General features: G+C 36.0%; 1 protein-coding gene across 1 annotated transcript in view; it reads left to right on the top strand.

Annotated features, from left to right (window-relative positions):
- Positions 1-13,619, top strand: part of LOC128647464 (uncharacterized) — a 106,164-nt gene that overhangs the window by 75,200 nt on the left and 17,345 nt on the right. The window contains exon 9 of the mRNA XM_053700250.1: positions 482-636. Coding sequence (XP_053556225.1) covers positions 482-636 — 155 coding nt within the window. The remainder of the gene's footprint in view (positions 1-481; positions 637-13,619) is intronic.

Below are 13,619 nucleotides of genomic sequence, written 5' to 3'. Positions count from 1 at the left end.
ATCTAGTAGAGTTAAAGCGGGAGCGCTAATTTGCGCTCCACTCGAAATGTAGCCCATAATTGGCTGTATGGAACCGTGTGCTTAACCTTACCACCAAGACTGGCAAGTCACGAGGCTACCGAAAGGTTGGAACAAGTACCTCACCAAGCTTTAACTTTAAAAAAATAAAAACAACTCAAAAACACCAACTTAGAAATAGAGGGCAAAATGTAAAATTCCCACTGATGCAATGGTGCAACTTCTGGTGACCCACATAAAATATTCATTATTGCCCTGTGTTACCCCCTTAACCACCTCCTCTCTTCCCTTTCCTCGGTAGGTAAAAAACCCACTACCATGGGCCTAGTGCCTGTAGTAAATTCATTGTTTCCAAACATATCCTATCTATATTAATAATAAAAATAACATCTACTACAACTACAGAAAAATGTGTTATTATATTTTCATTGCTTACAACATCAAAAACAAAAATTATTTTTAGAGCTTCAAACTCCATGGGAAAAAAGAAATGAAACCAAAACTGCAAAAAAACGTAGGTTAGAAGGCAAAGTGAAGCAGGAGATGGAAATGATGCAGCAACTTTTGAATGAGAAGAGTAATTCTATTGAGCAATACATTCTTAGTGAAAATGAAAAGGTGAGTAATAATGTGACACAACTACAAGGGTTTTGTATTCTCCATGATAGGATATAAGATGGCTCAGCTGATTATGTGGCTTAATGGAGTTCCTGTATCTGGGCTACTTGTTTGAACCAGGAGCAACTCAACCTTTAACCTTCTGACTAGCAATAAAGGGACAGTCTAGTCAAAATGAAACTTTCATGATTCCAATAGAGCATGCAATTTTAAACAACTTTCCAATTTAATTTTATCTTCAAATTTGCTTTACTCTCTTGGTATTCTTTGTAGAAATCTAAACCTAGGTAGGCTCATATATTAATTTCAAAGCTGTTGAACTACCTTGTATCTCGGTGCAACACTGCATTTTGACAGTTTTTGACAATTAGACACTGCTAGTTCATGTGTGTCATATAGATAACATTGTGCTCACTCGCGTGGAGTTATTTAAGGGTCAGCACTGATTGGCTAAAATGCATGTCTGTCAAAACAACTGAGATAAGGGGGCAGTCTGCAGAGGCTTAGCAACAAGGTAATCACGGAGGTAAAAAGTGTATTAATATAACATTGTTGGTTATGCAAACTGGGGAATGGGTAATCAAGAGATTATCTATCTTTTTAAACAATAACAATTCTAGAGTAGACTGCCCCTTTAAATTTGGTACTAATAGGTATTTAAAAGTTGGTTATGAGTGAAAATTTGCTAATTCTCTCCTCTGTGAGACTTGAAAAGTCACTTGAAATAATATGTAAACTGATATTGTATCTCTTTAGTTTCAATTTAGTATTGTATGTAAAAACTGTGCTAATTTTCTGTTAATTGATGGTTAACCCCCTCATCCAGTGTTCCCTCTAAGGCCAGTTTTGTGTGTGGGCCAGCAGTGAAACAGTTAATAAGAGAGCCAGAGCTTGCAGTCTGCATTGTGCAGTGTTTGCTAATAGCAGGGTGCGGTTACCTAATTAACTGTTTAACTGCTGGGCCGCACACAAAACTGGCCTTAGAGCAACACTGCCCTCAGCTGACAAAGGAGGAAGTGATGCATTACTGCATTCTTTTAAATTGAACTTGCATCTCATCATGTCAAGTGGTAATACCTCATTTACCCCAGCTGGAGACGGACTGTTGCCCATTGTTAAAGGGACATAGTTGTTATTTTATCTTGGCTCGCTCTAGCCAATACTCACCCGAATCTATCTTAAGGCAGATGGACAAAACTATATACTCTTAACAGGCCCTCCTTTCTTAGTTTTGTCAGCATATAGTTGACATATACAGTATATAATTAACAAGACTGGGAGAGTGATGGTGTTAAGGGTGTGTTGGCCCTTTATGTCAGTATGCATTGGCCTAATACCATGTGGACTGGCACACTGGTGTTCAAGATAGCACAACTTTTGATGTTCTTACTGGTATTTCTGGGAGATGGAAAGGCTGATGTCCTATATAGGTCCCAGTCTGTCCCTCATTTTCTACCTATTGGTCCATTAGTTGGATCCATTTTGAGAGCATAATAGTGATGTAATTGTGTGTGTAGGATTATTCAAGATGTACAGGTGAGAACATGCACAAAGCCACTAGACATGTGCGGTTCGTTTCGGATTAATTCGGAAATTCGGTAAATTCGGTAAATTCGGAGATTCGGATCGATTCGGATTTCCGAATTAAAATACTTCCGAATCTACCGAATGAATCCGAAATAGCTGCCGTATCTCCGAATAAATCCGAATTAGCTCGTTAAGATTCGGCATTTCCCCATAGGAAACAATGGGAGTTTCGGCTGAAAAAAAACTAACACCGCAGCCCCATTGTTTCCTATGGGGAAACACTAAGTCTGCACCTAACACCCTAACATGTACCCCGAGTCTCTAAACACCCCTAATCTAACACTTATTAACCCCTAATCTGCTGCCTCCGCTATCGCTGACACCTGCATTATTTTATTAACCCCTAATCTGCCGACCGAATATCGCCGCCACCTACATTATAACTATTAACCCCTAATCTGCTGTCCCTAACACCGCCGACCCCTACATTATAGTTATTAACCCCTAATCTGCCTCCCCCAACGTCGCCGCAATCTAACTACAAGTATTAACCCCTAATCTGCCGACCCGATATCGCCGCCGCCTACATTATAACTATTAACCCCTAATCTGCTGTCCCTAACACCGCCGACCCCTACATTATAGTTATTAACCCCTAATCTGCCTCCCCCAACGTCGCCGCAATCTAACTACAAGTATTAACCCCTAATCTGCCGACCGGATATCGCCGCCTACATTATAGCTATTAACCCCTAATCTGCTGTCCCTAACACCGCCGACCCCTACATTATAGTTATTAACCCCTAATCTGCCTCCCCCAACGTCGCCGCAATCTAACTATAAGTATTAACCCCTAATCTGCCGACCCGATATCGCCGCCGCCTACATTATAACTATTAACCCCTAATCTGCTGTCCCTAACACCGCCGACCCCTACATTATAGTTATTAACCCCTAATCTGCCTCCCCCCAACGTCGCCACAATCTAACTACAAGTATTAACCCCTAATCTGCCGACCCGATATCGCCGCCGCCTACATTATAACTATTAACCCCTAATCTGCTGTCCCTAACACCGCCGACCCCTACATTATAGTTATTAACCCCTAATCTGCCTCCCCCAACGTCGCCGCAATCTAACTACAAGTATTAACCCCTAATCTGCCGACCGCAAATCGCCGCCACTATAATAAATGTATTAACCCCTAAACCGCCGCACTCCCGCCTCGCAAACACTATAATACATTTTATTAACCCCTAATCTGCCCTCCCTAACATCGCCGCCACCTACCTACAATTATTAACCCCTAATCTCCCGCCCCCATCGTCGCCGCTACTATAATAAGGTTATTAACCCCTAAACCTAAGTCTAACCCTAACCCTAACACCCCCTAACTTAAATATAATTTAAATAAAACGAAATAAGTTTACTATAGTTAAATAAATGAATCCTATATAAAACTAAATACTTACCTGTAAAATAAACCCTAAGATAGCTGCAATATAACTAATAGTTACTTTGTAGCTATTTTAGGATTTATTTTTATTTTACAGGCAACTTTGTATTTATTTTAACTAGGTACAATAGTTATTAAATAGTTAATAACTATTTAATAACTACCTAGCTAAAATAAATACAAATTTACCTGTAAAATAAATCCTAACCTAAGTTACACTAACACCTAACACTACACTATCATTAAATTAACTAAATAAATGAATCATATTTAAAACAAAATACTTACCTGTAAAATAAACCCTAATATAGCTGCAATATAACTAATAGTTACATTGTAGCTATTTTAGCATTTATATTTATTTTACAGACAACTTTGTATTTATTTTAACTAGGTACAATAGCTATTAAATAGTTATTGACTAATTAATAGCTACCTAGTTAAAATAATTACAAAATTACCTGTAAAATAAATCCTAACCTAAGTTACAATTAAACCTAACACTACACTGTCATTAAATAAATTAACTACAAGTACCTACAATTATCTACAATTAAATAAACTAAAGTACAAAACCCCCCCACTAAATTACAAAAAAAAACAAACACTAAATTACAAAAAATAAAAAAATATTACAAGAATTTTAAACTAATTACACCTAATCTAAGCCCCCTAATAAAATAACAAAGCCCCCCAAAATAAAAAAAAATGCCCTACCCTATACTAAATTACAAAAGTTAACAGCTCTATTACCTTACCAGCCCTGAACAGGGCCCTTTGCGGGGCATGCCCCAAAGAAAACAGCTCTTTTGCCTGTAAAAAAAAAACACAATCCCCCCCCCACATTACAACCCACCACCCACATACCCCTACTCTAACCCAAACCCCCCTTAAATAAACCTAACACTACCCCCCTGAAGATCTCCCTACCTTGAGTCGTGTTCACCCAGCCGGGCCGAAGTCTTCATCCGATGGGGCAGAAGAGGACATCCAGACCGGCAGAAGTCTTCATCCAAGCGGGGCAAGAAGAGGTCTTCCATCCATCATACAAGTACCAAAATACAAACAAACACTAAATTACCAAAAATAATAAAATATTACAATAATTTTAAACTAATTACACCTAATCTAAGCCCCCTACTAGCTATTAATATAGCTTCAATATAACTAATAGTTACATTGTAGCTATTTTAGGATTTATATGTATTTTACAGGCAACTTTGTATTTATTTTAACTAGGTACAATAGTTATTAAATAGTTAATAACTATTTAATAACTACCTAGCTAAAATAAATACAAATTTACCTGTAAAATAAATCATAACCTAAGTTACAATTACACCTAACACTACACTATCATTAAATTAACTAAATAAATGAATCCTATATAAAACTAAAGACTTACCTGTAAAATAAACCCTAATATAGCTGCAATATAACTAATAGTTACATTGTAGCTATTTTAGCATTTATATTTATTGTACAGGCAACTTTGTATTCATTTTAACTAGGTTCAATAGCTATTAAATAGATATTGACTATTTAATAGCTACCTAGTTAAAATAATTACAAAATTACCTGTAAAATAAATCCTAACCTAAGTTACAATTAAACCTAACACTACACTATCATTAAATAAATTAACTACAAGTACCTACAATTAAATGCAATTAAAAAAACTAAACTAAAGTACAAACCCCCCCCCACTAAATTACAAAAAATAAAAAAATATTACAAGAATTTTAAACTAATTACACCTAATCTAAGCCCCCTAATAAAATAACAAAGCCCCCCAAAATAAAAAAAATGCCCTAACCTATACTAAATTACAAAAGTTAACAGCTCTATTACCTTACCAGCCCTGAACAGGGCCCTTTGCGGGGCATGCCCCAAAGAAAACAGCTCTTTTGCCTGTAAAAAAAAAACACAATCCCTCCCCCCACATTACAACCCACCACCCACATACCCCTACTCTAACCCAAACCCCCCTTAAATAAACCTAGCACTACCCCCCTGAAGATCTCCCTACCTTGAGTCGTGTTCACCCAGCCGGGCCGAAGTCTTCATCCGATGGGGCAGAAGAGGACATCCAGACCGGCAGAAGTCTTCATCCAAGCGGGGCAAGAAGAGGTCTTCCATCCATCAGAAAAGTACAAAAAAACAAACAAACACTAAATTAGCAAAAATAATAAAATATTACAATAATTTTAAACTAATTACACCTAATCTAAGCCCCCTACTAGCTATTAATATAGCTACAATATAACTAATAGTTACATTGTAGCTATTTTAGGATTTATATTTATTTTACAGGCAACTTTGTATTTATTTTAACTAGGTACAATAGCTATTAAATAGTTAATAACTACCTAGCTAAAATAAATACAAATTTACCTGTAAAATAAACCCTAACCTAAGTTACAATTACACCTAACACTACACTGTCATTAAATTAACTAAATAAATGAATCCTATATAAAACTAAAGACTTACCTGTAAAATAAACCCTAATATAGCTACAATATAACTAATAGTTACATTGTAGCTATTTTAGCATTTATATTTATTTTACAGGCAACTTTGTATTTATTTTAACTAGGTACAATAGCTATTAAATAGTTATTGACTAATTAATAGCTACCTAGTTAAAATAATTACAAAATTACCTGTAAAATAAATCCTAACCTAAGTTACTATTAAACCTAACTCTACACTATCATTAAATAAATTAACTACAAGTACCTACAATTAAATACAATGAAATAAACTAAACTAAAGTACAAAAAAAACAAACACTAAATTACAAAAAATAAAAAAAATTACAAGAATTTTAAACTAATTACACCTAATCTAAGCCCCCTAATAAAATAACAAAGCCCCCCAAAATAAAAAAATGCCCTACCCTATACTAAATTACAAAAGTAATCAGCTCTATTACCTTACCAGCCCTTAAAAGGGCCTTTTGCGGGGGCATGCCCCAAAGAAAACAGCTCTTTTGCCTGTAAAAAAAAACACAATACCCCCCCCCACATTACAACCCACCACCCACATACCCCTACTCTAACCCAAACCCCCCTTAAATAAACCTAACACTACCCCCCTGAAGATCTCTCTACCGTGTCTTCACCCAGCGGGCCGAAGTCTTCATCCGATGGGGCAGAAGAGGACATCCAGACCGGCAGAAGTCTTCATCCAAGCGGGGCAAGAAGAGGTCTTCCATCCATCAGAAGTCTTGATCCAGGCGGCATCTTCTCTGTTCATCCATCCGGAGCGGAGCGGCAGCATCCTGAAGACATCCCACGCAGAGCATCCTCTTCTTTCTTGATCCGACGACTAGGTGACTGTACCTTTAAGTGACGTCATCCAAGATGGCGTCCCTTGAATTCCGATTGGCTGATAGGATTCTATCAGCCAATCGGAATTAAGGTAGGAAAAATCTGATTGGCTGATTTAATCAGCCAATCAGATTCAAGTTCAATCCGATTGGCTGATGGAATCAGCCAATCAGATTGACCTCGCATTCTATTGGCTGTTCCGATCAGCCAATAGAATGCGAGCTCAATCTGATTGGCTGATTGGATCAGCCAATCGGATTGAACTTGAATCTGATTGGCTGATTGAATCAGCCAATCAGATTTTTCCTACCTTAATTCCGATTGGCTGATAGAATCCTATCAGCCAATCGGAATTCAAGGGACGCCATCTTGGATGACGTCACTTAAAGGTACAGTCACCTAGTCGTCGGATCAAGAAAGAAGAGGATGCTCTGCGTGGGATGTCTTCAGGATGCTGCCGCTCCGCTCCGGATGGATGAACAGAGAAGATGCCGCCTGGATCAAGACTTCTGATGGATGGAAGACCTCTTCTTGCCCCGCTTGGATGAAGACTTCTGCCGGTCTGGATGTCCTCTTCTGCCCCATCGGATGAAGACTTCGGCCCGCTGGGTGAAGACACGGTAGAGAGATCTTCAGGGGGGTAGTGTTAGGTTTATTTAAGGGGGGTTTGGGTTAGAGTAGGGGTATGTGGGTGGTGGGTTGTAATGTGGGGGGGGGGTATTGTGTTTTTTTTTTACAGGCAAAAGAGCTGTTTTCTTTGGGGCATGCCCCGCAAAGGGCCCTGTTCAGGGCTGGTAAGGTAATAGAGCTGTTAACTTTTGTAATTTAGTATAGGGTAGGGCATTTTTTTATTTTGGGGGGCTTTGTTATTTTATTAGGGGGCTTAGATTAGGTGTAATTAGTTTAAAATTCTTGTAATTTTTTTTATTTTTTGTAATTTAGTGTTTGTTTTTTTTGTACTTTAGTTTAGTTTATTTCATTGTATTTAATTGTAGGTACTTGTAGTTAATTTATTTAATGATAGTGTAGTGTTAGGTTTAATAGTAACTTAGGTTAGGATTTATTTTACAGGTAATTTTGTAATTATTTTAACTAGGTAGCTATTAATTAGTCAATAACTATTTAATAGCTATTGTACCTAGTTAAAATAAATACAAAGTTGCCTGTAAAATAAATATAAATGCTAAAATAGCTACAATGTAACTATTAGTTATATTGTAGCTATATTAGGGTTTATTTTACAGGTAAGTCTTTAGTTTTATATAGGATTAATTTATTTAGTTAATTTAATGACAGTGTAGTGTTAGGTGTAATTGTAACTTAGGTTAGGGTTTATTTTACAGGTAAATTTGTATTTATTTTAGCTAGGTAGTTATTAACTATTTAATAGCTATTGTACCTAGTTAAAATAAATACAAAGTTGCCTGTAAAATAAATATAAATCCTAAAATAGCTACAATGTAACTATTAGTTATATTGTAGCTGTATTAATAGCTAGTAGGGGGCTTAGATTAGGTGTAATTAGTTTAAAATTATTGCAATATTTTATTATTTTTGCTAATTTAGTGTTTGTTTGTTTGTTTTTTTGTACTTTTCTGATGGATGGAAGACCTCTTCTTGCCCCGCTTGGATGAAGACTTCTGCCAGTCTGGATGTCCTCTTCTGCCCCATCGGATGAAGACTTCGGCCCGGCTGGGTGAACACGACTCAAGGTAGGGAGATCTTCAGGGGGGTAGTGTTAGGTTTATTTAAGGGGGGTTTGGGTTAGAGTAGGGGTATGTGGGTGGTGGGTTGTAATGTGGGGGGGGGGATTGTGTTTTTTTTTACAGGCAAAAGAGCTGTTTTCTTTGGGGCATGCCCCGCAAAAGGCCCTGTTCAGGGCTGGTAAGGTAATAGAGCTGTTAACTTTTGTAATTTAGTATAGGGTAGGGCATTTTTTTTATTTTGGGGGGCTTTGTTATTTTATTAGGGGGCTTAGATTAGGTGTAATTAGTTTAAAATTCTTGTAATATTTTTTTATTTTTTGTAATTTAGTGGGGGGGGGGTTGTACTTTAGTTTAGTTTTTTAATTGTATTTAATTGTAGGTACTTGTAGTTAATTTATTTAATGATAGTGTAGTGTTAGGTTTAATTGTAACTTAGGTTAGGATTTATTTTACAGGTAATTTTGTAATTATTTTAACTAGGTAGCTATTAAACAGTAAATATCTATTTAATAGCTATTGTACCTAGTTAAAATAAATACAAAGTTGCCTGTACAATAAATATAAATGCTAAAATAGCTACAATGTAACTATTAGTTATATTGCAGCTATATTAGGGTTTATTTTACAGGTAAGTCTTTAGTTTTATATAGGATTCATTTATTTAGTTAATTTAATGATAGTGTAGTGTTAGGTGTAATTGTAACTTAGGTTATGATTTATTTTACAGGTAAATTTGTATTTATTTTAGCTAGGTAGTTATTAAATAGTTATTAACTATTTAATAGCTATTGTACCTAGTTAAAATAAATACAAAGTTGCCTGTAAAATAAATATAAATCCTAAAATAGCTACAATGTAACTATTAGTTATATTGAAGCTATATTAATAGCTAGTAGGGGGCTTAGATTAGGTGTAATTAGTTTAAAATTATTGTAATATTTTATTATTTTTTGTAATTTAGTGTTTGTTTGTATTTTGGTACTTGTATGATGGATGGAAGACCTCTTCTTGCCCCGCTTGGATGAAGACTTCTGCCGGTCTGGATGTCCTCTTCTGCCCCATCGGATGAAGACTTCGGCCCGGCTGGGTGAACACGACTCAAGGTAGGGAGATCTTCAGGGGGGTAGTGTTAGGTTTATTTAAGGGGGGTTTGGGTTAGAGTAGGGGTATGTGGGTGGTGGGTTGTAATGTGGGGGGGGGATTGTGTTTTTTTTTTTACAGGCAAAAGAGCTGTTTTCTTTGGGGCATGCCCCGCAAAGGGCCCTGTTCAGGGCTGGTAAGGTAATAGAGCTGTTAACTTTTGTAATTTAGTATAGGGTAGGGCATTTTTTTTTATTTTGGGGGGCTTTGTTATTTTATTAGGGGGCTTAGATTAGGTGTAATTAGTTTAAAATTCTTGTAATATTTTTTTATTTTTTGTAATTTAGTGTTTGTTTTTTTTTGTAATTTAGTGGGGGGGTTTTGTACTTTAGTTTATTTAATTGTAGATAATTGTAGGTACTTGTAGTTAATTTATTTAATGACAGTGTAGTGTTAGGTTTAATTGTAACTTAGGTTAGGATTTATTTTACAGGTAATTTTGTAATTATTTTAACTAGGTAGCTATTAATTAGTCAATAACTATTTAATAGCTTTTGTACCTACTTAAAATAAATACAAAGTTGCCTGTAAAATAAATATAAATGCTAAAATAGCTACAATGTAACTATTAGTTATATTGCAGCTATATTAGGGTTTATTTTACAGGTAAGTATTTTGTTTTAAATATGATTCATTTATTTAGTTAATTTAATGACAGTGTAGTGTTAGGTGTTAGTGTAACTTAGGTTAGGATTTATTTTACAGGTAAATTTGTATTTATTTTAGCTAGGTAGTTATTAAATAGTTATTAACTATTTAATAACTATTGTACCTAGTTAAAATAAATACAAAGTTGCCTGTAAAATAAAAATAAATCCTAAAATAGCTACAAAGTAACTATTAGTTATATTGCAGCTATCTTAGGGTTTATTTTACAGGTAAGTATTTAGTTTTAAATAGGATTCATTTATTTAACTATAGTAAACTTATTTCGTTTTATTTAAATTATATTTAAGTTAGGGGGTGTTAGGGTTAGGGTTAGACTTAGGTTTAGGGGTTAATAACCTTATTATAGTAGCGGCGACGATGGGGGCGGGAGATTAGGGGTTAATAATTGTAGGTAGGTGACGGCGATGTTAGGGAGGGCAGATTAGGGGTTAATAAAATGTATTATAGTGTTTGCGAGGCGGGAGTGCGGCGGTTTAGGGGTTAATACATTTATTATAGTGGCGGCGATTTGCGGTCGGCAGATTAGGGGTTAATACTTGTAGTTAGATTGCGGCGACGTTGGGGGAGGCAGATTAGGGGTTAATAACTATAATGTAGGGGTCGGCGGTGTTAGGGACAGCAGATTAGGGGTTAATAGCTATAATGTAGGCGGCGGCGATATCGGGTCGGCAGATTAGGGGTTAATACTTATAGTTAGATTGTGGCGACGTTGGGGGGGGGCAGATTAGGGGTTAATAACTATAATGTAGGGGTCGGCGGTGTTAGGGACAGCAGATTAGGGGTTAATAGCTATAATGTAGGCGGCGGCGATATTGGGTCGGCAGATTAGGGGTTAATACTTATAGTTAGATTGCGGCGACGTTGGGGGAGGCAGATTAGGGGTTAATAACTATAATGTAGGGGTCGGCGGTGTTAGGGACAGCAGATTAGGGGTTAATAGCTATAATGTAGGCGGCGGCGATATCCGATCGGCAGATTAGGGGTTAAATAATGTTATTATAGGGTTTGCGATGTGGGGGGGCCTCGGTTTAGTGGTTCATAGGTAGTTTATGGGTGTTAGTGACTTAGTGTACTAAATGGGTGTTAGTGTAGTAAAAACATACCGAATTTCGGAACGGAATAGAACCGAATTCAGCCGAATCCGAATAAATCCGAAACGAATTTATTCGGATCCGAATAAATCCGAAACGAATTTATTCAAATTTTGCCGAATCAGATTCGATCCGAAACGAAATTCTAAAAGTCCGAATCGATCCGAACCGAAAACGAACCGAATTTTTTAGCGGTGCACATGTCTAAAAGCCACTAATCAGCAAGCGTTACCCAGGGTCTGAACCAAAAATAGGCCGGCTCCTAAGTTTTGCATTCCTGCTTTTCAAACAAAGATAGCAAGAGAACAAAGAAAATTGATATTAGGAGTTAATTAGAAAGTTGCTTAAAATTGCATGCTCTATCTGAATCATTAAAGAAAAAAAATGGGTTTAGTATCCCTTCAACTTCATTTCTGCAGTGTCCTTTACTTCCTGTCCCAGCCCTCAAGGAGGAACGCAGTGTTTCTTTTGAAGCGTTGCTAGGAGACACCATAAAATAGCGTAAGTTAATTGCACATGATCAATATAGGACTTCTGCTGCAAAAATCATGTGACCTAAAACTTAAAAAGACAGTCTATTCCAGAATTTGCATTGTTTAAAAAGATAGATAATACTTTTATTACCCATTCCCCAGTTTTTCATAACCAACACAGTTATATTAATACTCTATGATTAACTTGTATCTAAGCATCTTCTGACAGCCCCCTTATTTCAGTTCTTTTGACAGACTTGCACTTTAGCCAATCAGTGCTGACTCCACGGGAGTGAGCACAATGTTACCTTTATGGCACACATGAACTAGCACTGTGTAACTGTGAAAAACTGCCAAAATGAACTGAGATAAGATGCAGTCTTTAAGGGCTTAGAAATTAGCATATGAGCCTACCTATGTTTAGCTTTTAACAAATAATACAGAGAGAACAAAGCAAATTTGATGATAAAAGTAAATTGGATAGTTGTTTAAAATTGCATGCCCTATCTGAATCATGAAAGTAAAATTTTTAAAAGACTGTCCCTGTAATTTTTACGTTTGCTTCCTTGTTTAGCTGTGGGCAGAGGCTAAACTGAGAATTTCTAAGTGCTCATTTTGCAAGAAAACAAATAAGTGGTTTGCTTTTGTTTTAACACACTATGTTTCTTTTTATGCTTACTTTAATTTAAAGTAAAGTAATAATTGTTGTTACTAAAAAAAGTAGTTTTATATCCCTTTAAATGTCTTCACAAAAGGTGCCAAAATTACACAGTACAATTATGCCATCTAGTGGTCATTAGCATTATCACTGTGATAAACATTTTAAACATATAATTGAATGATATCCTAATTCATACAACACCTCCCAGTAGTCAAATAATTTACATCTTTAATACTATACTTACACAATAAAATGTAAGTCTCTTTCTCTTAAACAATGTAAGATTAAAAGAAAAAGTGTGTAGTAAATGCAGTACATTTCTTTTCTTTTAAGTAATGTCTCTGTCACCATCCCTCCTAGGTTTTAACTTGCTCTATGATCTGACTAACTGACTTAAAGGACCAGTCAACACATTAGATTTGCATAATCAACAAATGCAAGATAACAAGACAATACAATAGCACTTAGTCTGAACTTCAAATGAGTAGTAGATTTTTTTATAACAAATGTCAAAGTTATATATATTTCCACTCCCCTTGTACCATGTGATAGCAATCAGCCAATCACAAATGCATATACGTATAGTCTGTGAATTCTTGCACATGCTCAGTAGAATCTGGTGTCTCGAAAATTGTAAATATAAAAGACTGTGCACATTTTTTTTAATGGAAGTAAATTGGAAAGTTGTTTAAAATTACATGCTGTATCTGAATCATGAAAATTTAATTTAACCTGAGTGTCCCTTTAATATTATGTCCCATCTCTAAAAAAAGAGATGAAACAGGTAATTCCAGATTTCTACAGAGAATGTTAGTTTTATGTTCTGTGATTCTGTCACAGACCTCCCTATCTGTTTGACCTGCATGTACTTTTTTGTCTTGAATAATTGTTAACCTGTGCTCTAAAGTCGTGCTATCCTGACGT

The sequence above is a fragment of the Bombina bombina genome, chromosome 2 (assembly GCF_027579735.1).
Source record: "Bombina bombina isolate aBomBom1 chromosome 2, aBomBom1.pri, whole genome shotgun sequence".
NCBI lineage: Eukaryota > Metazoa > Chordata > Amphibia > Anura > Bombinatoridae > Bombina > Bombina bombina.
This window is presented reverse-complemented; position numbering and strand designations above follow the sequence as displayed.